The sequence below is a fragment of the Pan troglodytes genome, chromosome 13 (genome assembly GCF_028858775.2).
Source record: "Pan troglodytes isolate AG18354 chromosome 13, NHGRI_mPanTro3-v2.0_pri, whole genome shotgun sequence".
NCBI lineage: Eukaryota > Metazoa > Chordata > Mammalia > Primates > Hominidae > Pan > Pan troglodytes.
Genome location: NC_072411.2, coordinates 54,183,944 through 54,211,243, shown reverse-complemented (window position 1 = coordinate 54,211,243; position 27,300 = coordinate 54,183,944). Strand labels below are relative to the sequence as shown.

The following is a 27,300-nucleotide window of genomic DNA, read 5'->3' as shown; positions in this document are numbered from 1 at the left end:
CAGAGAAAAAAAGGAAAAATCAGATATCCAAAAAATGGGAGGAGAATTACAAAAGATGTAACATATACATAACAGAAATACCAGAGGGAGAAGAAAAGAAGAAAATTTGAAGCAACAATGACTGAGAATTTCCCCAAATTAACGAAGGATACAAAACCACAGATCCAGGAAGCTCAGAGTACACTAAACAGTATAAATACCAAAAAATCTGCACCTAACCATAATCATGTTCAATCTGTAGAAAATTGAAGACAGAAAATCTTGAAAGAAGCAAAAAGGAGAAAAAAAAACCACAATTTGCCTACAGAGGAGTAAGCATAAGAATTACATTAGACTTCTCTTCAGAAATTGTGCAAGCAAGAGAAGAGAAAAGTGAAATATTTAAGGTATTGAAAGAAAAAAAAACCACTCACCTAGAATTCTGTATCCAGTGAAATTATCCTTCAACAGTGAGGGAGAAAGACTTTCTCAGGCAAACAAAATTTGAGGGAATTTGTCACCAGTAGACTTGCCTTGCAAGGAATTTTAAAAGTCCTTGAGAGAGAAAGAATATGATGCAGGTCAGAAACTTGGATCAACATTTTAAAAACGAAGAGCATTAGAGAAGGAATCAATAAAGGTAAACAGCCTGGGCAACATAGTGAGACCCTGTCTCTACAAAAAAAAAAAAAATGAGCTAGGGTCAGTGGTGCGTACCTGTAGTCCCAACTACTTTGGAGGCTGAGGCAGGAAGACTGCTTGAGTTCAGGAGTTTGAGGCTGCAATGAGGTATAATTGTGCCACTGCACTCCAGCCGAGGTGACACAGAGAGACAGACGTTGTCTCCAAAAAAAAAAAAAAAAAAGATAAATAAAGGTAAATAAAATATTTTCTTTTTCTTTTTCTTCTTCTTCTTCTTTTTTTGCTTCTTTTTGAGACAGGGTCTCCCTCTGTCATCCAGGCTGGGGTGCAGTGACATGATCATGGCTCACTACAGCCTTGACTGCCCTAGCTCAAGCAATCCTTCTGCCTCATCCTCCAAAGTAGCTGATGCTACAGGTGCATGCCACCAAGCCTCTAGATTTTTTTTTTTTTTTTTTTGTAAACTGCTTTTCAAATTCTTTGCACACCACAATTTTTAGACTGCCACTGAAATATTTTTTAATTGCCCAATTACTTCCTAAGATGAAGCAACAGTGAACAATTATTGTATCCTCTTGTTTCTAACACAGGGTCTGCTCCCGGTAACTATTAAAAATGTTGTTAATTACAAAAGATGAAAAAAAAACTTTGTTAATTAGAGGAACTCACTGAGGAACTGAGTATATACATAGAAAAAAAATACCTATAGATCCTTGAGTATACTTGCTTTTAAACAGGAGGAATTAAAAGAGTCTTTTTAAAACACGAATGTGGCTGGGAGCGGTGGTTCACACCTGTAATCCCAGCACTTTCGGAGGCCGAGGCGGATAGATCACTTTGAGGTCAGGAGTTTGAGACCAGCCTGGACAACATGGTTAAACTCCATCTCTACCAAATATAGAAAAATTAGACAGGCATGGTGGCCCGCGCCTGTAGTCCCAGCTACATGGGAAGCTGAGGCAGGAGAATTGCTTGAACTTGGGAGGCAGAGGGTGCAGTGAGCCAAGATCGCGCCACTGCACTCCAGCCTGGGTGACAGAGCAAGAACTTGTCTCAAGAATAATAATAATAATAATAATAATAATAATAATAATAATAATAAATAAAAATGAATGCTTTCCAAAGGCAAATCCTCAGCTTTCTGCTCTTTATAAAAAATTACTTCTTTTTTTTTTTTTGCAACAGGGTCTCACTCTTTCACCCAGGCTGCAGTGCAGTGGCACAATCATAGCTCACTGTAACCCTGAAATCCTGGGCTCAGGTGATCTTCCCACCTCTGTTGGGAACAGGCCCCCAAAATCTGGCCATAAACTGGCCCCAAAACTGGCCATAAACAAAATCTCTGCAGCACTGTGACATGTTCATGATGGCCAAAATGACCACACTGGAAGGTTGTGGGTTTACTGGAATGAGAGCAAGGAACACCTGGCCCACCCAGGACGGAAAACCGCTTAAAGGCATTCTTAAGCCACAAACAATAGCATGAGCGATCTGTGCCTTAAGGACATGCTCCTGCTGCAGTTAACTAGCCCAACCTATTCCTTTAATTCAGCCCATCCCTTCGTTTCCCTTAAGGGATACTTTTAGTTAATTTAATATCTATAGAAACAATGCTAATGACTGGCTTGCTGTTAATAAATACGTGGGTAAATCTCTGTTTGGGGCTCTCACCTCTGAAGGCTGTGAGACCCTGATTTCCCACTTTACACCTCTATATTTCTATGTGTGTGTCTTTAATTCCTCTAGCACCACTGGGTTAGGGTCTCCCTGACCAAGCTGGTCTCGGCAAGTGGCATCCATTGTGGGGGGCTCGAATCCAGGTTGAAGGGTCGCCAGAGTGACAGTTGGAAAACATGGAACTAGCTGGAGGACACCCAAGTACTCTTAAAGCAATCCCCGTGGTGAGTAAGAAGGGGAGCTCGGAAGCGTCAGGGTAACAATGGGACAAGTGCGGGGTGTGGTTCATTCCATCTTGGAACTTTTTCACACTGATGATGAGGAGGAAGGAGAGTATAACAAAATAACAGAAGAGGTTACAGAGCAGGTTTGTTTGCCACCTAAAGCTAAAGCGGCAAAGCAGAGAGAGGTTCATCCCCACTCTTCTGCACCCCCTCCCTATTATTTTGAAGAAAATGACCCTCCAGATCTTTCTTTCCTGGAAGACACTGGGCGAAAAGTAGTTGCCCCAGTGACTGTTCAAGAAGTGCCTTAAGCGACTGCTCTCAGTTCTATTCAAGCAGGAATTTAGCAAGCTACACAAGAGGTTGATTTAGAGGCTTGGCAGTTTGCTGTTAGAATACACCCCCCAGATCAACAGGGAAATATTATAGCTACATTTGAGCCTTTTCCTTTTAAATTACTAAAAAAATTTAAACAAGCTATTAATACTAAAAAAGCATATAGAAATAATGAGTGAGTCAGGCTGCCATATAGGGGATTCCAGAATGGCTCATGCCATTCCCTCACCCCTGTACAATGTCTGTCCCCTGCCACAGCTGGTAGTGCCACAGTAGACTTATGCTGCACAAAAGCTGTGCGCCTTCTGCCTGGGGAATCCCCGCAAAAGGTTCCAACAGGAGTCTGTGGATCTTTGCCAATGGGAACAATAGGATTACTTTTAGGAAGGTCTAATTTAAGTTTAAAAGGGGTACAAATACAGGAGTCATTGATTCAGATTACAATGGGGAAATTCAAATTGTTATATTTACTTCTGTTCCCTGGAAAGCAGAGCCAGGAGAGTGCATAGCACAGCTCCTGATCATGCCGTATGTGGGAATGGGAAAAAGTGAAATTAAACGAACAGGAGGACTTGGAAGCACAAATAAACAAGGCAAAGCAGCTTATTGGGTAAATCAAATTACTGATAAATGTCCTACCTGTGAAATAACTATTCAGGGAAAGAAATTTAAAGGTTTGGTAGATACAGGAGCGGACATTTCAATCATTTTTCTACAGCAGTGGCCGTCTGTGTGGCCAATTCAACCCGCTCAATTTAACATAGTTGGAGTTGGTAAAGCCCCTGAAGTATATCAAAGTAGTTATATTTTGCATTGTGAAGGGCCTGATGGACAACCTGGGACTATTCAATCAATTATAACTTCTGCACCTACAAATTTATGGGGAAGAGATTTGTTACAACAATGAGGAGCACAAGTTCTAATTCCAGAACAATTATATAGCCCTCAAAGTCAACATACAATGCATGAAATGGGGTATGTCCCTGGTATGGGACTAGAAAAAAAAAATTTGCAAGGTTTGCAAGAACTGCTTCAAGCAGAAAGACAAAATTCCTGCCAAAGATTAGGATATCATCTCTGATGGCCATTGTTAAGCCTCCAGAACCTATACCTTTAAAATGGTTAACAGATAAGCCAATTTGGATAGAACAATGGCCGCTAAGTAAAGAGAAACTGGAGGCTTTAGAGAAATTACTTACTAAACAATTAGAAAATGGGCACATAGCTCTAACATTTTCCCCTTGGAATTCTCCAGTTTTTGTAATTAAGAAAAAATCAGGTAAATGGAGAATGTTAACTGACTTAAGGGCCATCAATTCAGTTATACAACCTAAGGGAGCATTACAGCCAGGATTGCCTTCTCCTGCTATAATTCCAAAAAATTGGCCTCTAATAGTCATAGATTTAAAAGACTATTTCTTTACTATCCCTTTAGCTGAGCAAGACTGTGAACGGTTTGCATTTACAATTCCTGCAGTAAACAACCTGCAGCCTGCTAAGTGTTTTCCTTGTTTCACAGATGGGTCTAGTAATGGCAAAGCTTCTTATTCTGGATCAAAAGGTAAAGTTTTCCAGACGCCCTATACTTCAGCTCAAAAAGCGGAGCTTGTAGCTGTAATTGAGGTATGGACTGCTTTTAATATGCCTATTAATGTGATTTCTGCTGCTTCATATGTGGTTCATTCCACACAATTAAAAATGCTGTTACTATTTCATACAGATAAACAACTAATGACAAAAACAAAAAAGGGGGAGAAATAGGGATTATGGGACAGCCCATACACAATTGAATCTAGCATTATTAACTTTAAATGTTTTGAGCCTGCCCAAAGAAGGCCAGATGTTATCAGCAGCTGAACAGCATCTACAGAAACCAGATGCAAAGACAGAAGCAGAACAACTGATTTGGTGGAGAGATCCGGTAACAAAAAGTTGGGAAATAGGTAAAATAATAACTTGGGGTAGAGGTTATGCTTGTATTTCTCCAGGCCAAAATCAATAGCTGATTTGGATACCATCAAGACACCCGAAACCTTATCATTAGCCAGATGCCAAGGAAGAGATTCTGGGAGGATCCCAAGGATCCCCCCCGGTTGCAGCCATGTTGAGACTGACACTGAGAAGGACCCCAACTGTCGCGAGCAACACCCGTCAAACACAAGAAGCTGTCACAGATGGCAGAAGAAAACCTGAGGAAAGCGGGACAACCAATCACAACGAGTAATTTAATGGTAGCTACCATAGCGGTGATCACCATTGCCATAAGTATTCCTTCAGCAAGGGCTGCCGAGACCAGCTCTGTCGGGGAGAGCCTAACCTAGCGGCGCTAGAGGAATTAAAGACACACACATAGAAATATAGAGGTGTGAAGTGGGAAATCAGGGGTCTCACAGCCTTCAGAGCTGAGAGCCCCGAACAGAGATTTACCCACGTATTTATTAACAGCAAGCCAGTCATTAGCATTGTTTCTACAGATATTAAATTAACTAAAACTATCCCTTATGGGAAACGAAGGGATGGGCCGAATTAAAGGAATAGGTTGGGCTAGTTAACTGCAGCAGGAGCATGTCCTTAAGGCACAGATCACTCATGCTATTGTTTGTGGCATAAGAAGGCCTTTAAGTGGTTTTCCGCCCTGGAAGGGCCAGGGGTTCCTTGCCCTCATTCCAGTAAACCCACAACCTTCCAGCGTGGTCATTATGGCCATCATGAACATGTCACAGTGCTGCAGAGATTTTGTTTATGGCCAGTTTTGGCCATTCTCCTGAGGCAGCAGAATGGTGTGAACCCAGGAGGCAGAGCTTGCAGTGAGCCCAAATCGCGCCACTGCACTCCAGTCTGGGTAACAGAGTGAGACTTCATCTCAAAAAAAAATTTTTTTTTACTATTCTGCTACCCAATATCCTTAAATAATTATTGAGTGCCTTAATCAAAATAAAAAATTCCCAGCTTGCCCTTTAAAATTCTTGTCAATCTGTTTCCTCTTATACCTAGTCAGCCTTGTTTTCCATTCCAACACTAAGTCTTAGACAAAAAGTCTTTATCTGTCCAAAAAATCTCTAAGTCTTTTTTTTTTCTTTTTTCGAGACAGAGTCTTGCTCTGTTGCCCAGGCTGGAGTGCAGTTGCCTGATCTTGGCTCACTGTAACCTCTACCTCCTGGGCTCAAGTGATTCTCGTGCCTCAGCCTCCCAAGAAGTTGGCATTACAGGCTTGCGCCACCATGCCTGGCTAATTTTTGTATTTTTAGTAGAGACGGTTTTTCGCCATGTTAGCCAGTCTGGTCTTGAACTCCTGGCCTCAAGCAGTCTGCCCGCCTCGGCCTCCCAAAGTGCTGGGATTACATGCGTGAGCCACCATGCCCGGCCTCCCAATTTATCTTGAACATCCCTAGGTTCAACGTTCTATGAAAAACAGCCCCTTCTGCACGATTCCTTCTCATTTGTGCCCCTAACTCTATAAAATGCAACCACCTTTCTGAATGTGTATGAGCTCTCTATAGCATCAGGTCTTTATACTAGAGTTTGTAAAATGGTTTTGATTAATCCATTATTTAAAATGTTGGAGTAATTCTCAACATTTAAACATCATTGAAAAATTGCAAACTCTAGTAGGACCCACATTTCAACAAATGGCTGCAATTTACCAATGGTTGACATCTTTAGATACGCACTGTTCAGTTAGAAAGTTACAGCTTCATTCGAAAAGTATTGAGCGTCTATTACTTGGGACACTGTTTTAGACGCTGGGGATATATAGTGACCAAAACTTATCAGGGAGTTTATAATCTAATGAGGAGGAGAGAGACAGGCAACATAATCATTACTACAGTTTTCTAAGAGGAACAGAGAATATGTGGGTGGGAAGGGTGCTTGGGCTTTTGCATTCATTTAAATACCTGGCTGGATGCTGTTGGAATTTGAGTTTATGACTCGTACTACCATCCGAATCGTCATACACCATCATGTACGTTATGCACTGCCCCTATAAAACTCTCAGCAAGTCTAAGGCAGGGAGTGTGCCTCCTTCGCCTTTGGATTCCGGGGGCCCAGCAGTGTTTTTATGGAGGGGACACGATGGAAAGCGAAAAGTTAGGCGTAGTTACTTCGACCACCGCTGTCCCGGGTGGTTATTCTGACGGGGTTTGGACTGGGCGCCTGGGAGGGTGCAACACAATAAGTGTTGAAGAGCAGTCAGGTCTTTCGCAGAATCTCAAAGCCACCTCCGCGCCGGCAGCTCCGTTTCTAGGGAAACAGGACTGTAACGCGTACGCATCGTGGGTCCTCGTTCTCTAGCTACGAGTCCTGCCGCTCTGAAACAAACTAAATTCGTGACAAGAACTTGGCCCTCAGAGCCCGTCGTCCAACGCGAAAAACCACGGGTACCGCGCCCCCTGCCGCGCCGCCGCTAGCACTGCAGCTTCCGGGGTCGTCCAGTTCCAGGCGGGACTACTTCCGGCTCCGAAGGTCCCCGGCTTCGTGGCTAGCCGGGGTCCTAGCGCTGGAAAGGTGGCCGTAGCGGCCGCCTGACCCCTACAAAAGTCTGGGACAGGGGCAGCGACAAAGGCCTTAGGAGGACGCCCATGGTCGGAGGGATCTCGCCCCGGGAGAAAAGTTGGGACAGGAGCGCGGGATCGAAGGGTGGACTCCGAGCCGGCCTGTCAGGCAAGAGCCGGGCAGGTGCGGTGGCGGAAGTGCAGGGACGGAGGCCGAAGCGGAGCGGTCTAGGGAGCCGCGGCCGCGGGTCACCCGGCGGGTAGCAGTTGCTGAGTGTTAGCTAGACAGCAGCGACTAGGGCTCGGGCGCCGGCGAGATGCCTTTGTTCACCGCCAACCCCTTCGAGCAAGACGTGGGTGAGTGCTGTGCCCGGTCCTGGACTGCTGTGTGCCTGGCCCTGGACTGCTGTTTGTCCGGCTAGAAAGTGGGCGGTAGCGACTCCGGGGACTAGGAAGCAAAGCGAAGGGAGGGGAGGGGCGGTGCCGCCCGCTCCTTCGACGTTGGGATTTTTCTGGGGGCAACCTCGGCGCGTCGCTAGCGGTCTGGGGAGTGCTTCCTGCCGCCTGAGTTTGGGGACCCTCAAAGGGCCGTTCTCCTTGCCAGGCGTAGGATTTGGGAAGAGCCTAGGGCTCGCTGGAGACTGGACTGATTAAGTAGTTGTAGAGTTGGTGATTAAAAACTTCCTGCTCGTTCGACAGCTGGTTACCTCCGTCTCTGCCCCATCGTTTTCTGAAGATGATGCAGCAGTGGAGATCCTACTGTCTAGAGAAGCCCAACACTAGACACTTGACACCTAGACAACCGCATTGAATAGGAAGAACTTACTTCCCCATTATTTATATTACTCATGCATTCAATCCCTGATAGGGTAGCTTTAAGATTTATTACAATTGTAAAGGTGTTGCTCTTCATCCCCGGATTGCAAAGATTGCGCGGGTGCTAGGAGATGTTCGGTTTTAGAGTATGAAAAGGAAATCTCCAGTCTCAAAACACTCCAGAACAACAAGTATTTTACTTGTTGCAGTCATAAAGCGCTGGTCTCTCAGTGACTATAGAATGAGAAAAACATGGATAAGATATATACGAAATTATTTAGGAAATTTGAGTAACACTAAAACAAACTGAGAAATATATGTATGTATTCTCGAAAGTCTGGGTCTCACTATGTTGCCCAGGTGCGACTAGAATTCCTCCCACCTCGGCCTCCACCTCCGTTTCCCCTTCCCGAGTAGCTGGGACTACAGGTTTGTTTTTTGTTTGTTTTTGTAGCAGTAGTTAACAGAACCCTAGGTAAATTTTTAGAACTTGGAAATGGGGTTGGGGCGGGGAGACTCAGAAGAATACTGCACATCTCAGCAGTAATTCCCCTGTTTCATAGTTAACATTTGGTTATTAGGAGACTGTAGAAAGTGCCCTATTCTGGTATGTTGTGTAATCCCCTAAGCCATTTTAAAAAACATGTTTGAGTCAAATAATATATGTAAATAGTTCAAATATGTATGTTCCTTACTTCATTAAACTTTTTTTTTGGTGGATGAATACAGGTGACTGGCGTAAATCTGGGAAACATCACTCTTAAGGCTCACTGTTTCCTTTTGGAACGTCTCATTGCAGTATTCTTTTGTTTGAATCATACAACCTTTGTGCAACCTGTACTTTTAAAAAATTGCTATTATGAACACTTTGATTCTGTTCTAATGAAATAAAACAGAAGGCGCAAAATAGAATTAGACAAATGATTTTAAAACTTAAAAACCGTGAATTCTTTTCTTCAATATAAATTTTTCTTGGAAGTTCATTGTTTTCTGATGGAAAAATTCTCTGGTACAAGTAGGCAGAGTTGCTCTGCCTGTTCTGTTCTAAACCTTTCCCTGCCTGGCTCCCGAGGCCCCAGCATTGGTTTAGTGGATCACAGTTTAGTCCTACAGTTGTAAAGGAGGCACTGCTGTTGAGATTAAAAAAACAAACAAACAAACAAAAAAACTGTGTCTAGATTATTTTATGGCCAGTGCCATAAGCCAGAGGTTCAAGTAGTTACATATTAGCTTAAGCATGACTGAATTCAGAACCCCAAAGGCATTTTAAGGGTGAAAGAATGAATTTGAGGCCCTCCTGTAACTTCTGGACAAGAGAATGGAATTAGAAAAAGTAGAATGAAATACTAAAGAGCTCAAATTGGACTTGCACGTATATCATAGAAGAAAAAGTATATATTACGTTTTTCATATCTTCAAACTTTTCATTTCAAATCGTTAATACAAAGCAAGGGTCAGGCGCAGCGGCTCACGCCTGTAATCCCAGCACTTTGGGAGGCCGAGGCGGGCAAATCACCGGAGGTCGGGAGTTTGAGACCAGCCTGACCAACATGGTGAAACCCCGTTTCTACCAAAATACAAAAAATTAGCCAGGCATGGTGGCGCGTGCCTGTAGTCCCTGCTACTGGGGAGGCTGAGGCAGGAGAATCACTTGAACCCAGGAGGCGGAGGTTGCAGTGAGCCGATATCTCGCCACTGCCCTCCAGCCTGGCGACAGAGCAAGACTCTGTCTCGAAAAAAAAAAAATATATATATATATATATATATATGTATATATATGTGTGTATATACATACGCCCACAGACACACACACACACACACAAAGCAAGTCATTATTTGACTTGAGATGTCTACAGGAAATGTTACTTTACATTGTCATTGTCTTTTTCACTTTTCTCTTTGATTCAGTCAGATTTTTGTTACCTTTTTTTTTTTTTTTTGGTCATTCCTTTGTTCACTCTTCATTCAGCAGGCATACATTGAATAATTACTGTGTGTCAAGCATTGTGTTAATCTATGGACACAAAATGAGTAAATAGACTGTGAGTTCCTGCCTTCAAGGAACTCTCAATCTAATGGAGGAAACATAGAGACATAAGACTTGTAATTTAGTACGATAAGTATAGTACTACAAATATACAAGAAGCTTTAATCCTCTTTTATTTAAAACAGTCATAGTCCCTGAAGAAAAGACAAGGACCTTCAGATAGGAGCTTTCTCTGTAAAGGTGTTGACACTATCCTCTCCTTCCCACCTTTTCTTTTTTCTTTTTCTTTCTTTTTTTTTTTTGAGACGAATCTGTCTCTAAGGCTGGAATGAAGTGGCCTGATCTTGGCTTACTGCAACCCCGCCTCCCGGGTTCAAGCGATTTTCCTGCCTCAGCCTCCCGAGTAGCTAGGACTACAGGTGCGCACCACCACACCTGGCTAATTTTTTGTATTTTTAATAGAGATGGAGGTTTCACCATGTTGGCCAGGCTGGTCTTGAACTCCTGCCCTCAAGTGATCTGCCTGCCTCGGCCTCCCAAAGTGTTGAGATTACAGGCGTGAGCCACTGTGCCCAGCCTCCTTCCCCCCTTCTTTGATAGCACTTTTCCCAACAGGAAGTAACCACCTTTTGCTAATGTATGATATGGTCATTTTATGATTAAAGGCCTTTAAAGATTAATCTCTTTTGGTAGGTGAAGAGTCTTGCAGGAGGGTGAGCAGTCTTTCTGACAGTCATATGAGGAAGGAATCCTTTTCTCAGGGGCTGAGAAAAGGATGGGTCAAGATGTCTTAGGAAGGCACTCATGAATTGATGATGATATGTGACTTGTCAAATGGAAGCAGGCCAAAGGCTAGGAAGTAGGGAACTCTGGCAAATTCCTGTCTTTTCTTGGCATCAGAACCTACAAGCCCTGAAGGATATACTAGATTTGGTAGTATTAGAACTCTTTAAACATTTTATCTAGATTCATTTTTTGTTTTGTTTAATAAGATTTCTTTGATGTGTTCTGAGGGGAAAAAATAAAATATCCTTAGGTCCCACCTCTTCTCCCCAGCTGGGCCTCAAGTGTTAGAGGGGTACAGGGATCTTGAGGTAGAGCCTGGTTGAAGTAGCCATTCTTGTAGAATTCCAAGGGGAAAGTGAAACATGGGGGACGGGGCCACAGTGGTTAGTGTTAACAGAGAAGATGTCATTTCCTTATTCATTGATTTCCAAGTCATGACTTGTCTGTTCTGAGCCTTAACTCCGGTTCTTGTTTGCATATCTTTTTTCCCTTTACTCAAGCCAGGCAATCTTTCTTGCCAGTTTTCTGCCTCTGTGCTATTTACCATTCATTGCTAAATGTTTGCTCTTTTCAACCTTGGTATTTCCTTTAAAGATACGCTTGTGTCCCACAAAGCTGAGCTCAAATTCTACCTCTACAAAACTCTGTGGACGCAGCGGTTTGAATTGTTAGCTTTTAAGAGAATACATTTCCAAGTGACATTTTAATGTGTGTATTGCTGTGTTTTTGACTTTTGCTGTGTTAGAAGAAGTTGACCAGGAAGTAGCTTGGGACTTTCTCCAGTGAAATGCAGTCATGCAGTCCTTTTCTCCAGTGAAATTTTATAAGAAAAACCAATATAAAAATAGATATTGATAGCATAAGAATAATATAAATTCATAACATACGCACAAATTTATAACATTTACTTAACTGGGCCACTCTTTGTACAATAAGTTAAAATCTTTGTAAAAAGGTAAAAATTTTTTTAAAAAGTTTTTTGGTTTTGAATAAGAATAGTAGACTTAACAGCCAGTTTTTTTTCTAATATATTTTGTAGCTTTTTAAACTATGAAATATTTTCAGCATAAAATACAAAATATGAACTCCCATTCCTGCCAGGCAATTATGTCAAGTGCTAATATTTTGATATACTTGATTCTTTTTTTTTAAGAAAGGAACATTCAAGATGCAATGAAATACTTTAGTATTTTTAGCAGCTACCTGATCCCATTCTTCCTCCTTTCTCCGAGTTAAACACTCTATAAATAGATAGAAATTCTCTTTAATAGTATAATACTACACTTACAAATATACTATATATTGTTTGGATGTTTTTAAACTTCTTAAAAATGGTGTCTTTTTGTCATTCTGCAACTTTTGTCATCCAGCATTTCTTCTTTTTTGAGACGGAGTCTTGCTCTGTCGCCCAGGCTGGAGTGCAGTGGTGTAATCTCAGCTCACTGCAACCTCTGCTTCCCAGGTTCAAGCAATTCTTGTGCCTCAGCCTCCCGAGTAGCTGGGGTTACAGGTGCGCACCACCATGCTCGGCTAATTTTGCATTTTTTAGCAGAGATGGGATTTCGCCATGTTGGCCAGGCCAGTCTCGAACTCCTGACCTTAGGTGATCTGCCTGCCTTGGCCTCCCAAAGTGCTGGGATTACAGGCGTGAGCCACCGTGCCTGGCCCATTCAGCATTTCTTCGTGAGAGTTATTCATGTTGATGTTTGTAGCTCTAGGTTATAAATTTTAATGGCTGTGTGATACTATACTACTATATGAATATGCATTATCTGTTGTCCTATTGACGAACATGACTTTGTTTTCAATTTCTTGCACCTACAGACAGCTCTGTATTGAAAGTTTTTATCTATGTTTTCTTGTGTTTATGGGTGCAAGATTCTTTTTTTTTTTTTTTTGAGACGGAGTCTTGCCCTGTCACCCAGGCTGGAGTGCAATGGCGCGATCTCAGCTCACTGCAACCTCCATCTCCCAGGTTCAAATGATTTTCCTGCCTCAGCCTCCCAAGTAGCTGGGATTACAGACGCCTGCTACCATGCCCAGGTAATTTTTTTTTGTATTTTTAGTAGAGACGGGGTTTCACATGTTGGCCAGGCTGGTCTCGAACTCCTGACCTCGTGATCCGCCCGTCTTGGCCTCCCAAAGTGCTGGGATTACAGATATGAGCCACCGTGCCCAGTGGAGTGCAAAATTCTTAAAGGTTGTCGTCTTGAAGGGGAATTCTTCAGTAGAAGTGTAGCTCTTGGCCTGGTGTGGTGGCTCATGCCTGTAATCCCAGCACTTTGGGAGGCTGAGGTGGACAAATCTTCTGAGGTCAGGAGTTTGAGACCAGCCTGGCCAACATGATGAAACCTGTCTCTACTGAAAATACAAAACTTAGCTGAGTGTGGTGGTGAATGCCTGTCATCTCAGCTACTCGGGAGGCTGAGGTAGAAGAATCACTTGAACCTGGGAGGCGGAGATTGTGCCACTGCACTCCAGCTGGGGCAACAGAGTGAGACTCCATCTCAAAAAAAAAAAAAAAAAAGTGTAGCTCTTGCAAAGTTGCCCTTCCAAGTGTTTGTTGATTTCCCTCCTGTCAGCAGTGAAATTCCTGTTGTTCCACATCCTCACTAATGCTGAGCATTGTCAGATTTTCTAATTTATGCCTATCTGATGAATATGAAGTAAGACATTGTTTTCATTTCATTTTCTATTTCTACTTCATTGCCAGTGAAGATGAGCATTTTTTCATATGTTTCTTCATCATTCTGTTTTCTTTTTCTATAAATTGCCTGCTCATTACTTTTATTATTCTGTTGGGTTACTTTTTTAAAATTGATGGCAGGGTGCAGTGACTCACACCTGCAATCCAAACACTTGGTGGATTGCTTGATCTCAGGAGTTCGAGATCAGTCAGGGCAACATGATGAAACCCCATCTCTACAAAAAATACAAAAATTAGCTGAGCATGGTGGCGTGCACCTGTAGTCCGAGCTACTTGGGAGATGGAGGTGGGAGGATGGCTTGAGCTAGGGAGGTTGAGGCTGCAGTGAGCCATGATTGCGTCACTGCACTCCAGCCTGGGTGACAGAGCCAGATCCTGTCTCCCAAACAAAACAAAGAAATGAAACCAAAAACCAACACCAAAAAATAAAACAAAATTGATTTTTAGAGTTCCAGATACATTTCTTACTAATCTTTAGTTGGGTATGTATGTTACAAATCTGTATTCTAGTTCTGTTTGTTTCTGGTGTCTTTTATTGTAAAGAAAATGTGGGTTTTCATTTAGTGATATTTGTCATTCTCCCTTAATTTTATTTTTCTTAAGAAAGGCTTCAGGGCTGAGTGTGGTGGCTCACACCTGTAGTAAAGAAAAGAAACCCTTCTCCACCCTGAGGTTATACAGATATTTTCATATTTTCTTCTGCAAGTTTTACTAAACTTTTGATTTTCACATTTAGGTCTTTGATCCACCAGGAATTAATTTTTGTATAAGGTCTGCGGAGGAATTGAATTGGATAACCCGTTGACAATAGACAATAATCAATTGTCTAATCACTATGGATTGAATTGTCTGTTTTTTCCCCACTGTTTTATAATTGTCTTAGCTATTTTGGGCATTTCAAATGGATTATATGACAGATTGGTTAAAATCATTATACAAGGGAATTTCTTGTAGGTTTTTAGGATGTAAGAGAAAAGACATTATAATTTTATTTTTGTTTCACATCAGCTGATATTAATGGTTTAAAATATATTTTTATTCCTTAATAACATTTAATGATAAGCTTATGTATAATTTGTAAGTAAGTCAAGAAGAGAATGATTTTCTGCCAGTGAATATACAACATAATACTATAGCAGTGTAGTTAGGTGGATGTGTCTCTAGCATGGCTTTTTTTTAAATAAAGGACCTCAGAGGTGTTGCGTGTAATAGGCCTTGTGGCTGGGCGCGGTGGCTCATGCCTATAATCCCAGCACTTTGGGAGGTCGAGGTGGGCGGATTACAAGGTCAGGAGTTCAAGACCAGCCTGACCAACATGGTGACACCCCATCTTTACTAAAAATACAAAAATTAGCCGGACATGTGGTGCATGCCTGTAATCCCAGCTACTCGGGAGGCTGAGGCAGGAGAATCACTTGAACCCGGGAGGCAGAGGTTGCAGTGAGCCAAGATCGTGCCACTGCACTCCAGCCCGGACGACAGAGAGAGACTCCATCTCAAAAGAAAAAAAAAAATAGGCCTTGTATATAAGTATGTAGGGTAGGATATCAAACTCTGGTTACTTGACAAGTGATGGTTCTAACCAACTATTACCCAGGTATCAAAATGAAACTTAAGGATATATCATTTCTTTATCTCGTTATTTTTTTCCTCCTTGGTTGTCTATTGTCCTTTAATCTGACCACTTTTCTTCTCCCCCTTCCTTGATTTTTCATTTTGTCTTAAGTTAAAAAGCTTTTATTTTATTTTATTTTTTCTTCTTTTTTGAGACACAGCCTCACTCAGTCGCCCAGGCTGAAGTGCAGTGGTACAATCTCAGCTCACTGCAGCCTCTGTCTCCTGGGTTCAAGCAATTCTCCTACCTCAGCCTCCTGAGTAGCTGGGATTACAGGCACCCACCACCATGCCTGGCTAATTTTTAATTATTTATTTATTTATTTATTTTCTAGAAATGAGGTTTCACCATGTTGTCCAGGCTGGTCTTGGACTCCTGACCTCAAGTGATTCTCCTGCCTCGGCCTCCCAAAGTGCTGGGATTATAGGAGTGAGCCACCATGCCTGGCCTAAGTTACAAAGTTTTTAAAAGTGTTTTGCTTACAGTCTTTTTCCTGTTATAAAAATATCAGCTAATTGGCAATATTTGTCCAACACCATGGGTGAGAAGGATATTAGTTCCTGAGGCATTTTGGTATTGTTGAAACATTCTTTTCCCTCATCCTTTGTTTTTCAGGATTAAGTTTCACATTGACTTATTGGCATCTGCTATCTTTTTTGGTGTAGTAAGTGTTGCTCCCAGCTTTTAGACTTCCTTTAGCGTTATTTTCTTAATGGGTCTGTGGCTGCTATGCTTAAAGGACAAGCACCTCTCTGTCCCTATAGCACCTTGTGGAACATTTACAGTTCTTCACCATGGAGACCTGTTATGGCGATCTCTGTTGCATTCAGGGAGGTCTTTCTTTAGTTTCCTCCAGTTAAGAAATGTTGAAAATGAAGTGCCTTGTAAAGTAGTTCCAGTTCTTACTGACTTTTAATGCAAGCTCAGAACTGTGTTTAATCTCATATTTAAAAAAAGCATGAAGGGAAATGATGAAGGATTTAAAAATTTTTATTATGTACAGTCTCCCTCATATTTAGTGTAATTTTTAAATGATAGCAGTTGGATGAAAAATCTGTTATTCAGTGAAATTGTTATTGTATCTGAAAACTCACAAACTATTTTCTTGGTCGGTAAACGTACCCTTAGTAAGCACTTGTTTATTTTCATTTGCAATATGAGAATTGTAGTGACTCAGAATTTTACTTCTCATTTGTACTAAAAGTTTTTTTTATTCTTATCTGGAGCAGCAGCTTTTACTTTCATTTGTCATGGGATGAATTATCTTAACCTTCTCTTCTAAAAAAAGATCTGCTTAAAGAAATCTAGCATGTCCAGTGTTTTGGTTTGTCCCCAGCAGTACTAAGTCCTTGAGGTGGAGGGTTGAAGGGGAAGAACTTTTTTTTTTTCAAACATTAATACCTTATTAGATTCTGTTAAGTTACCTGATAATGCATAAACCTTTATATTTAATGGAGAGATTGAACCTAAGAAGGTCATTGTGGCAGATATCTGGGAATGGCCATTGTCCCCTGAAAATTATTGACATTCTGAAGTGGCCACCTGCTTATAGGTGTTAAGAATAGGCTGTGTATATATGTATGTAGGGTAGGATATCAAACTCTGGTTACTTGACAACTATCAGTTCTAACCATCTATCACCCAGATATCAAAATAAAACTTAAGGATATATCATTTCTTTATCTCTTGTTATTTTTTTCCTACTTGGTTGTTTTTTGTCTCTGAATCTGACCACTTCTCTTCTTCCCCTGCCTTGATTTTTCATTTTGTCATATTACTCCAGTTTTATGTCAGAAATTTGTCAGTACATGATGATGTAGTCTTAAAATTTTTAGCTATTCTAGTGGGTATGTCATTGTGGGCTTTGTCGTTGTTGTTGTTGTTTTTGAGACAGAGCCTTGCTCTGTCCCCCAGCCTGGAATGCAGTGGCGTGATCTGGGCTCACTGCACCCTCCACCTCCCAGGTTCAATCTGGGACTACAGATGTGCACCACCATGCCTGGCTAGTTTTTGTATTTTCAGTAGAGACAGAGTTTCGCTGTGTTGGCCAGGCTGGTCTGCAACTCCTGGCCTTATGTGATCCGCCCGCCTTGACCTCCCGAAGTGCTGGAGTTACAGGCATAAGCCACTGTGCCCGGCCTTCATTGTAGTTTTAATATGCATTTACTTAATAACTCTTGATTTTGGGCACGTTTAAATATATTTATTTGCTAAATGAATGTTCTCTTTTTCAAAGTACTACTTGTTTAAATATTTTGTCCATTTTTCTTTTCACTTAATTTTCACAACTCTTTTAAGCACGGCAGCTATTTTAATCTCCATTTGACAAATGAGAACATGGATTTGGGTTTGAGTCAGAATGGAGGTGAACTACTCCAAAGCTTATAAGCTAGTAAGAAAGCTTCAGAGATGGATGTAGGCAAGGCAGGTCCTCGTTGTTTTATTGGTGGTTTGTATCCTGCGCCACCCCCCTGAAGCCTGACAGTACTCCACAGGTGCATACAGAGTGTGCATAATGGTTTTCTCAGTCTGCAGAGGTAATGTAATCATCTGCCTGGCCTGTTTGCTTTTGATTCTCTATCTGTAACTTTTTGGCATGTTAGTGGCTGCCTTGGAGACTTTTTTTTTTTGAGACAGAGTCTCGTTCTGTTGCCCAGGCTGGAGTGCAGTGGCGCTATCTCGGCTCACTGCAACCTCTGCCTCCTGGGTTCAAGCAATTCTCCTGCCACAGCCTCCTGAGGAGTTGGGACTACAGATGCATGCCACCATGCTCAGGTATTTTTTTGTATTTTTTTTTTTTTAATAGAGACGAGGTTTCGCTGTGTTAGCCAGGCTCGTCTTGATCTCCTGACCTCATGATCTGCCCGCCTCGGCCTCCCAAAGTGCTGGGATTACAGGCATGAGCCACCGCGCCCGACCGACTCATTTTTCCTTTATCCCAGCCACTAGAAAATGTCTAGCACATTATGCTTCCTAATAGGCCTATTACAATGGAAATTATAACATGTATGCTTCTGCCCTGTCTCCTGAGTAAGGGTGTATGTAAATGAGTGTGCTCGTTTTGTGGAGTTAGGGGGACGTGGTTCTCACCTAACAGGATTACAGAGGGTATTTTGGAAATATCAGCCAAGAAGAAAGTGAACTTGTAGGAAAATAAAGGCTGGCCCCAGGATTTTTGCCTTTTTAATAGATGGTTTAAAATATTAAAGGACAGTAAAAGGTAATTTTTATGTGTTTTTCCCCCTTCTTTTCGTCCTGGCTCCCCTTATGCTCAATTCTCTCAACTCCTCCTAGTCGCCCCAGAAATGTTGGTGGTGACATGAGAAATGAATAGAATGGCAATGACTGATCTGTATTCCATCAGAGGAAGCAGCTCTTAAATATATTGTATTATTATATGGTTTAGTAAATGGAGTTAATCAGCTGGGCGCAATGGCTCACGCTTTTAATCCCAGCAGTTTGGGAGGCCAAGGTGGGCAGATCACCTGAGGTCGGGAATTTGAGACCAGCCTGACCAACATGGAAAAACCCTGTCCCTACTAAAAATACAAAATTAGCCCGGCGTGGTGGCGCATGCCTGTAATCCCGGCTAGTCAAGAGGCTGAGGCAGGAGAGTCGTTTGAACTCGGGAGGCAGAGGTTTGCATTGAGCCAAGATCGTGCCATTGCACTCCAGCCTGGGCAACAAGAGTGAAACTGCATCTCAAAAAAAAAAAAAAAAAAAGTTAATCATGACATTCTGCCTGATTCTTTGCTTGTAAACGAGAGTTGAATTTGCATGTTTCCTATTCAGTGTGTTTAAGATATGTATTATCGGGGAACCCACCCCCAATATTTCAACATAGGTTCTATTTTTCCTAAGTGTTGGCCAGTCTGAGAAATAAAGAGAAAGAGTACAAAGAGAAGAATTTTACAGCTGGGCCACCAGGTCATTACGGGCCGTAGGTCCGTAATGCCCCACCAGAGCCGCAAAATCAGCAAGTTTTTATTAAGGATTTCAAAAGGGGAGGGGGTGTACGAACAGGGAGTAGGTCATAAAGATCACATGCTTCTGAGGCCAATAAAGATCACAAGGCAAAGGGCAAAGCAAAGATCACAAGGCAAAGGGCAGAATTAGAATTACTGATGAGGGTCTATGTTCAGCTGTGCACATATTGTCTTGATAAACATCTTAACAGAAAACAGAGTTCAAGAGCAGAGAACCAGTCTGACCAAAATTTACCAGGCTGGAGTTTCCCAATCCTAGTAAGCCTGAGGGTACTGCAGGAGACCAGGGCGTATTTCAGTCCTTATCTCAACCGCATAAGACACACACTCTCAGAGCGGCCGTTTATAGACCTCTTCCCAGGAATGCAATTCTTTTCCTAGGGTCTTAATATTTAGTATTCCTTGCTAGAAGAAGAATTTAGCAATATCTCTCCTACTTGCACATCTGTTTATAGACTCTCTGCAAGAAGAAAAATATGGCTCTTTTTGCCCTACCCCGCAGGCAGTCAGATCTTATGGTTATCTTCCCTTGTTCCCTAAAATCGCTGTTATTCTGTTCTTTTTTAAGGTGCACCGATTTCATGTTGTTCAAACACACGTGTTTTACAATCAGATTTCTTATTCAAACACACGTCTTTTACAATCAATTTGTACAGTTAATGCAATCATCACAGGGTCTTGAGTTGACATACATTCTCAGCTTACGAAGATAACAGGATTAAGAAATTAAAGACAGGCATAAGAAATTATAAAAGTATTATTTGGGAACTGATAAATGTCCGTGAAATCTTCATAATTTATGTTCAGAGATTGCAGTAAAGACAGTCATAAGAAATGATAAAAGTATTAATTTTGGGAGCTGATAAATATCCATGAAATCTTCACAATTTATGTTCCTCTGCTACGGCTCCAGCCAGTCCCTCCATTCGTTCTGGGTCCCTGACTTCTTGCAACAATGTATATACATACATAGGGAAACAGAAAAACTATGTTAATTTGGCAATTTTGAACAAAAATTCCTCTCAAGAGGCAGTTTAATATAGTGATTTGAACCTGGAGCACACACCCTGAGCCAGATGGCACAAATTGAAATCTCTATTTTATTGCTTACTAGCTGTATAACCTTGTGCTAGTTATTTAATAATTTTCTGGACCAGGCGCAGTGGCTCATGCCTGTAATCCCAGCACTTTGGGAGGCTGAGGCGGGCAGATCACCTGAGGTCAGGAGGAGTTCGAAACCAGTGTGACCAACATGGTGAAACCTTGTCTCTACTAAAAATACAAAATTAAAAAAAAAAAAAAATTACCCAGGCATGGTGGCATGCGCCTATATCCCAGCTACTTGGGATGCTGAGGCGGGAGAATCACTTGAACCAGGGAGGCATAGGTTGCAGTGAGCCGAGATCGCGCCACTATACTCCAACCTGGGCAACAGAGTGAGACTGTATCTCAAATTATAATAATAAGAATAATTTTCTGTATCTCAGCTTCCCCATTTATATATTTTTTATTTTTATTTATTTATTTTACATGCAAGGTTGTAAAATAACCCAGCCCAGGCTGGAGTACAGTGGCACAATCATAGCTCACTGTAACCTCAAACTCCTGGGCTCATGTATTCTCCCGCCTCAGCCTTCTGAGTACCTAGAACTATAGGTGCGCATCACCGTACCAGACTACTATTTCAATTTTTTTTTTTTAAGAGGTGAGGGATCTCACTATGTTGCCCAGGCTGGTCTTGAACTCCTGGACTCTCAAGTGATCCTCCTGCCTTGGCCTCCCAAAGTGCTAGGATTACAGCTGTGAGCCACTGGGCCCAGTCCCCACTTATGGGGATCCTTCATTTGATTGAGGAGCAAGTGATTTAGCTTATGTAAAATGCTCAGGAGTTATTGCTTAATTGCTATTATTGTTTTTAATTAAATTGCTATCTGTCATTCAGTACTCAGAGCTGTAAGTAGGTTTTCATTTTAGAAGGCATGCAGATTGGGCTGGGCACAGTGGTTCACACCTGTAATCCCAGCACTTTGGGAGGCCAAGATGGGTGGATCACCTGAGATCAGGAGTTCTACCCCCAGCCTGGCCAACATGGTGAAATCCCATCTCTACTAAGAATACAGAATTAACCAGGTGTGGTGGCACATGCCTGTAATCCCAGCAACTCCAGAGGCTGAGGCAGGAGAATCGTTTGAACCCAGGAGGCAGAGGTTGCAGTGAGCCGAGATCGTGCCATTTCACTCCAGCCTGGGCAGCTAAGAGTGAAACTCCATCTCAAAAAAAAAAGAAGAAAAAATGGTATGCAGAATGTATTTTTAAGAACTATGTGTATTGCTGCTTTCCCCAGGGTAAAGATTTGCATCGATAAACATTAACCCAAACAGAACATTAAATGGGGTGGAAAATTAAGTGAGAAAATTTATGGTAAACCTAAGTTTAACTATAAAATGCTAAATAGAGTCATTGTCATTTAAGGGAGAGAAGGAGTAGAATTATTTACAGTCTATCAGGTTGAGGTATTGGGCATTTAAATATTTTAATCTAAATTTCACTACACAAGAATTGTGTAGTCTAGAAACCTAGTAAGTATATATAATGATTTTTTTTTTTTTTTAATCATTCTTGGGTGTTTCTTGCAGAGGGGGATTTGGCAGGGTCACAGGACAATAGTGGAGGGAAGGTCAGCAGATAAACAAGTGAACAAAGGTCTCTGGTTTTCCTAGGCAGAGGACCCTGCGGCCTTCCACAGTGTTTGTGTCCCTGGGTACTTGAGATTAGGGAGTGGTGATGACTCTTAACGAGCATGCTGCCTTCAAGCATCTGTTTAACAAAGCACATCTTGCACTGCCCTTAATCCATTCAACCCTGAGTGGACACAGCACATGTTTCAGAGAGCACAGGGTTGGGGGTAAGGTCACAGATCAACAGGATCCCAAGGCAGAAGAATTTTTCTTAGTACAGAACAAAATGAAAAGTCTCCCATGTCTACCTCTTTCTACACAGACACAGCAACCATCCGATTTCTCAATCTTTTCCCCACCTTTCCCCCCTTTCCATTCCACAAAACCGCCACCGTCATCATGGCCCGCTCTCAATGAGCTGTTGGGTACACCTCCCAGACGGGGTGGTGGCTGGGCAGAGGGGCTCCTCACTTCCCAGTAGGGGTGGCCGGGCAGAGGCGCCCCTCACCTCCCGGATGGGGCGGCTGGCCAGGCGGGGGGCTGACCCCCCCACCTCCCTCCCGGACGGGGCGGCTGGCCGGGCAGAGGGGCTCCTCACTTCCCAGTAGGGGCGGCCAGGCAGAGGCGCCCCTCACCTCCCGGACGGGGCGGCTGGCCGGGTGGGGGGCTGACCCCCCCACCTCCCTCCCGGACAGGGTGGCTGGCCGGGCGGGGGGCTGACCCCCCCCCACCTCCCTCCCGGACGAGGCGGCTGGCCAGGTGGGGGGCTGACCCCCCCCACCTCCCTCCCGGATGGGGCAGCTGGCCGGGCGGGGGGCTGACCCCCACCGCCCTCCCGGACGGGGCGGCTGCCCTGGCGGGGGCTGACCCCCCCACCTCCCTCCCGGACGGGGCGGCTGGCCTGGCGGGAGCTGACCCCCACCTCCCTCCCGGACGGGGTGGCTGCCGGGTGGAGGGGCTCCTCACTTCTCAGACGGGGCGGCCGGGCAGAGACGCTCCTCACATCCCGATGGGGCGGCAGGGCAGAGGCGCTCCCCACATCTCAGACGATGGGCGGCCAGGCAGAGACGCTCCTCACTTGCTAGATGGGATGGCGGCCGGGCAGAGACGCTCCTCACTTTCCAGACTGGGCAGCCAGGCGGAGGGGCTCCTCACATCCCAGACGATGGGCGGCCAGGCAGAGACGCTCCTCACTTCCCAGACGGGGTGGCGGCCGGGCAGAGGCTGCAATCTCGGCACTTTGGGAGGCCAAGGCAGGCGGCTGGGAGGTGGAGGTTGTAGCGAGCCGAGATCACGCCACTGCACTCCAGCCTGGGCACCATTGAGCACTGAGTGAAGGAGCCTCCGTCTGCAATCCCGGCACCTCGGGAGGCCGAGGCTGGCGGATCACTTGCGGTTAGGAGCTGGAGACCAGCCCGGCCAACACAGCGAAACCCCATCTCCACCAAAAAAATACGAAAACCAGTCAGGCGTGGCGGCGCGCGCCTGCAGTCGCAGGCACTGGGCAGGCTGAGGCAGGAGAATCAGGCAGGGAGGTTGCAGTGAGCAGAGATGGCGGCAGTACAGTCCAGCTTTGGCTTGTCATCAGAGGGAGACCATGGAAAGAGAGGGAGAGGGAGACCATGGGGAGAGGGAGAGGGAGAGGGAGACCGTGGGGAGAGGGAGAGGGAGAGGGAGACCGTGGGGAGAGGGAGAGGGAGACCGTGGGGAGAGGGAGAGGGAGAGGGAGCAATCCTGTTCTTTTAACGAGGAAAACTTTCAATAACCACACTTTTCCAGTGGGAAAAATATGCCCCCAGTGGGTGAGCTCTCCATGCGGGAGGACTCAGAAGTGATCACTCATGAGGGACGCTTAGGAGATGATAGAGGATTAGGCTCTATATAATGATTTTAATAGTCTAAACATATACCATTTATTCATAGACTAGAAAAAAAGTGGCTTTTCTACATTTTTGAAGAATTTAGTTTTTTAATGAATTAGTCCAAAGAAAGAATGTTTCTATCTTTTGTAAAAGCTATCATTGTGGTTTCCTGCAATGTATGCAAATTAATTCTACTCATTTACTTGTTTTTCATTTTCTGGTTTTTTTCTTTTTCCTTTTTCTTTTCTTTTTTTGTTTTAGAGACAAGTGTTTCACCCTGTCACCCAGGGTGTGGGTGGAGTGTATTGGCTTGATCATAGCTTACTGCAGCTTTAAACTCCTGGGCACAAGGAATCCTCCCACCCCAGCCTCTCAAGTAGTGGGGACTACAGGTGTGCACCACCATGGTGCCCAGCTTCTTGTTTCTGCTTTAGAAAAAAATTATATATATCTGTGTGTGTATATATATATATGTTTTTTTTTTTGGCTAGCTTTTCTTGGTTCTTAATACTGCAATTTTAAGGTGTAGAAGCAATTGAGGTTTTTTTTCCTCCTATTAATAGATAAAAGGCAATTTTTTTCCCTAAGATTGCTATGGTCAGAATGTATCCCCCAAAATTTACGAGTTGGAGACAGTCCCCAGTGCAACAGTGTTGGGGGATGGGGACTTTTGGGAAGTGTTTACGTCATGAGAGTACCTCCTTCGTGAATGGATTAATGCTGCAATAAAAAGGGCTTACAGGGGTGGGTTCACTCTCCCTTGTCCTTCTACCTTCTGCCATGTAAGGACACAGTAAGAAGGCCCTGACCAGATGCCAGTGCTTTGATCTTTGATTTTCCAGCCTCCAGAACTGTGAGAAATAAATTTCTGTTCTTTACGAACTACCCAGTTTCAGGTATTCTGTTAAATAGCAGTGTAAAACAGACTAAGACAAAGTTCTAAATTGCTTTAGTCATGTCCAAAGGTATTAATATGTAATATCTTAATCATAATACATTTTTATGTTGCCTTCTGTTTACTCTAAATTATCCACATGTCCTGATTGTTAAGTTTCCACGTGATCGGGTATTACAATTATTATTATTATTTTTTTGAGATGGAGTCTTGCTATGTCGCCCAGGTTGGAGTGTAGTGATGTAATCTTGGCTCACTGCAACCTCCGCTTCCTAGGTTCAAGTGATTCTCCTGCCTCAGCCTCCTGAGTAGCTGGGACTATAGGCGCCCACCACCACACCCAGCTAATTTTTTGTATTTTTAGTGGAAACGGGGCTTCACCATGTTGGCCAGATGGTCTCGGATCTCTTGACCTCGTGATCCACCCCCCTTGGCTTCCCAAAGTGCTGGGATTACAGGTATAAGCCACCACGCCCAGCCCATTTAATGACTTTTTTAAATTGAGATATTGTACTTTTCAGTTCAGACATTCCATTTTTATAGTTTTCATTTCTCTGCTGAGCATTCACCAATGTTTGCATTCTTGAAAATATAATAATGTCTCTAAAGTTCTTTCTTGCCAAATCTAACATTTGGGTTATGCTGACATCTATTTTTATTGACTAATCTTGATTTTGGGACACTTGTTTGCTTATTTAGTAATTTTTTATATTATGGTGGACATTGTGATTATTCTTTGTAGGGAGGCTAAATTACATTGTCTTCCTTTAAATGGTGTTGAGTTTTGTTCTGTCAGGTTGTAATATTATTGGGGGGATCTTTTACGTTTTGACAGGCTTGGTTTTATTCTTTGTGAGGGAGGACTATTTTGGTTTTGAACTAAATTCTAGAGGGCTTTTCCTCCTAAGGTGTGCCCTTTTTGGATTTTCAACTAAATGCATGAAGTGTTCTCTTGCTTTGGGCAGTGTTAATGAGCCTGCTTGGGCTGCCATAACAATACCATAGACTAGGTAGCTTATGCAACAGAAATTTATTTTCTCACAGTTCTGGGGCCTGCAAGTCCAAGATCAAAGTGCCAGCAGAGGTGCTGTCTGGTGAGAGCTCACCCCTTGGGTTATATACAGCCCCCTTATTGCTGTGCCCTCATATGGCTTTTCCTTGCTGTGTGTACACAAAGAGAGTGCTAGCTCTCTGGTGTATCTTCTTAAAAGGACACTAATCCTATTGCATCAGGGTCCCATCCTTTTGTCCTCATTTAACAACAATTACTTCCTTAGAGGCCTCATCTGCAAATACAGCCACACTGGGGATTACGGCTTCAACATAAGAATTTTGGGAGGAACACAAACATTCCATGCATAATAGGGAGGATGACTCCCAGTGCTGCTTGACCTTTCAGCCCCATAGCAGGTAATCTCTGCTAGACCCCATAGAGACTCATCTCAAGTGTGTTTGTGTAGCCCAGCCTTTGGCCAAGGGCCTCTGGTTAATCACTGTGCTTAGAAACCTGGTCTCCGTCTCTCGCTCTTCTTGGGCTAGTCCTTCTCTACTTGGGCTAGTCCTCCTTGTGCTGGACGGGAAAGTATTCCAAGGCAGAAAGCTGAGGCCATCGTGAGGCTCACTACATATTTCCCTTCCCTCAAAGATCTGGGACCTGCTCTGCCTGCTATTCATTCCCTGAAAACAGTTGCCTCATTGATTTTGGCCTGTTTTATCATTGTTTTTGGTAGGATCGCAAGTCTGGTACTAGATATTCTATCATGTTTGGAAGCAGAAGACTAGTCATGAATTGTTATTTGCAAACATAATAGGAGGAGCTTTAAAGCTTTCTTGCAGCATTCTTATTTTATGTAGTTAAGTTTTTTATTACTGATAGAGCCTATTTTATTAAAAGTTTTATGGGTAGAGCTAGATTCTTTTTAAAGCTGTACTTTGAACATAATGACTGTAAGGGGGGGAGCCTTTTTGTTCCTTGTAGGTAGGTATTGATGGAATTATTCTTTATCATATTGTTAGAATCTTTCTAAGCTATTTCACATTGTATTTGAGGCTCTTTTTATACAGTAATCAAAGCCTGGTGATGAAATGTTATGACTTACACCCACCAAATGCCGGCGATTTAGCATTTAGGCCCCAGGAGGGCTCTTTTAACTTTCTACCTCTCTATGCGTTTGACACAGAATAATGTGATATAGGGCCCCAACATTGGGCAAAGTGACATGCTATAAAAGAATGGTTTCTTAATTATAATATTTAAATTTTTCCAGGGGTTTAAAATACTCCTAAGTGCATAATTTAAATGTTATTTAGCTCCCTTGAAAAACAAAGTCCTTTTTGGCAGGCCATTATGAAGTCTTCAGATTTTATATTTTTAAAAAGAGTAATTGTGAGTCTTATATTTGTAGAGACTAAACTATGCTTGATAGAGTATTCAAATCAGGAATTTCCCATTTTCTATGGAAATTAAATAAACAATAGTCTAATTAGATATTTTAAAAATTGTTGGGCGGCTTTAGAAGGCATGAGATAGGCTTCATATTTAATGTATTACATGACCAGAATTGGAAAAATATCATGAAAAGTTGAGTTCTAGCTGGACTAGGTAGGTTATTAGATG

The 27,300-nt window shown here is 42.9% G+C and overlaps 2 protein-coding genes across 5 annotated transcripts in view; one reads left to right on the top strand and one right to left on the bottom strand.

The window, feature by feature from the left end:
- FMNL2 (formin like 2) overlaps positions 1-7,306 on the bottom strand; it is a 474,212-nt gene extending 466,906 nt beyond the window's left edge. The window contains exons 1-2 of the mRNA XM_054679872.2: positions 6,755-7,306; positions 414-534 (exon numbers count right to left, since the gene is read on the bottom strand). The gene's annotated coding sequence lies outside the window, so the exon portion shown is untranslated. The remainder of the gene's footprint in view (positions 1-413; positions 535-6,754) is intronic.
- STAM2 (signal transducing adaptor molecule 2) overlaps positions 2,579-27,300 on the top strand; it is a 60,393-nt gene continuing 35,671 nt past the window's right edge. Inside the window, exons 1-2 of one of the 4 annotated variants that reach the window (XM_024354638.3) lie at positions 2,579-2,665; positions 4,378-4,481. Coding sequence is in view for 1 of the 4 variants with exons in the window: in NM_001280281.1 (NP_001267210.1) it covers positions 7,669-7,708 (40 nt within the window). In the remaining 3 variants the exon portion in view is untranslated. 4 annotated transcript variants of the gene reach the window in all.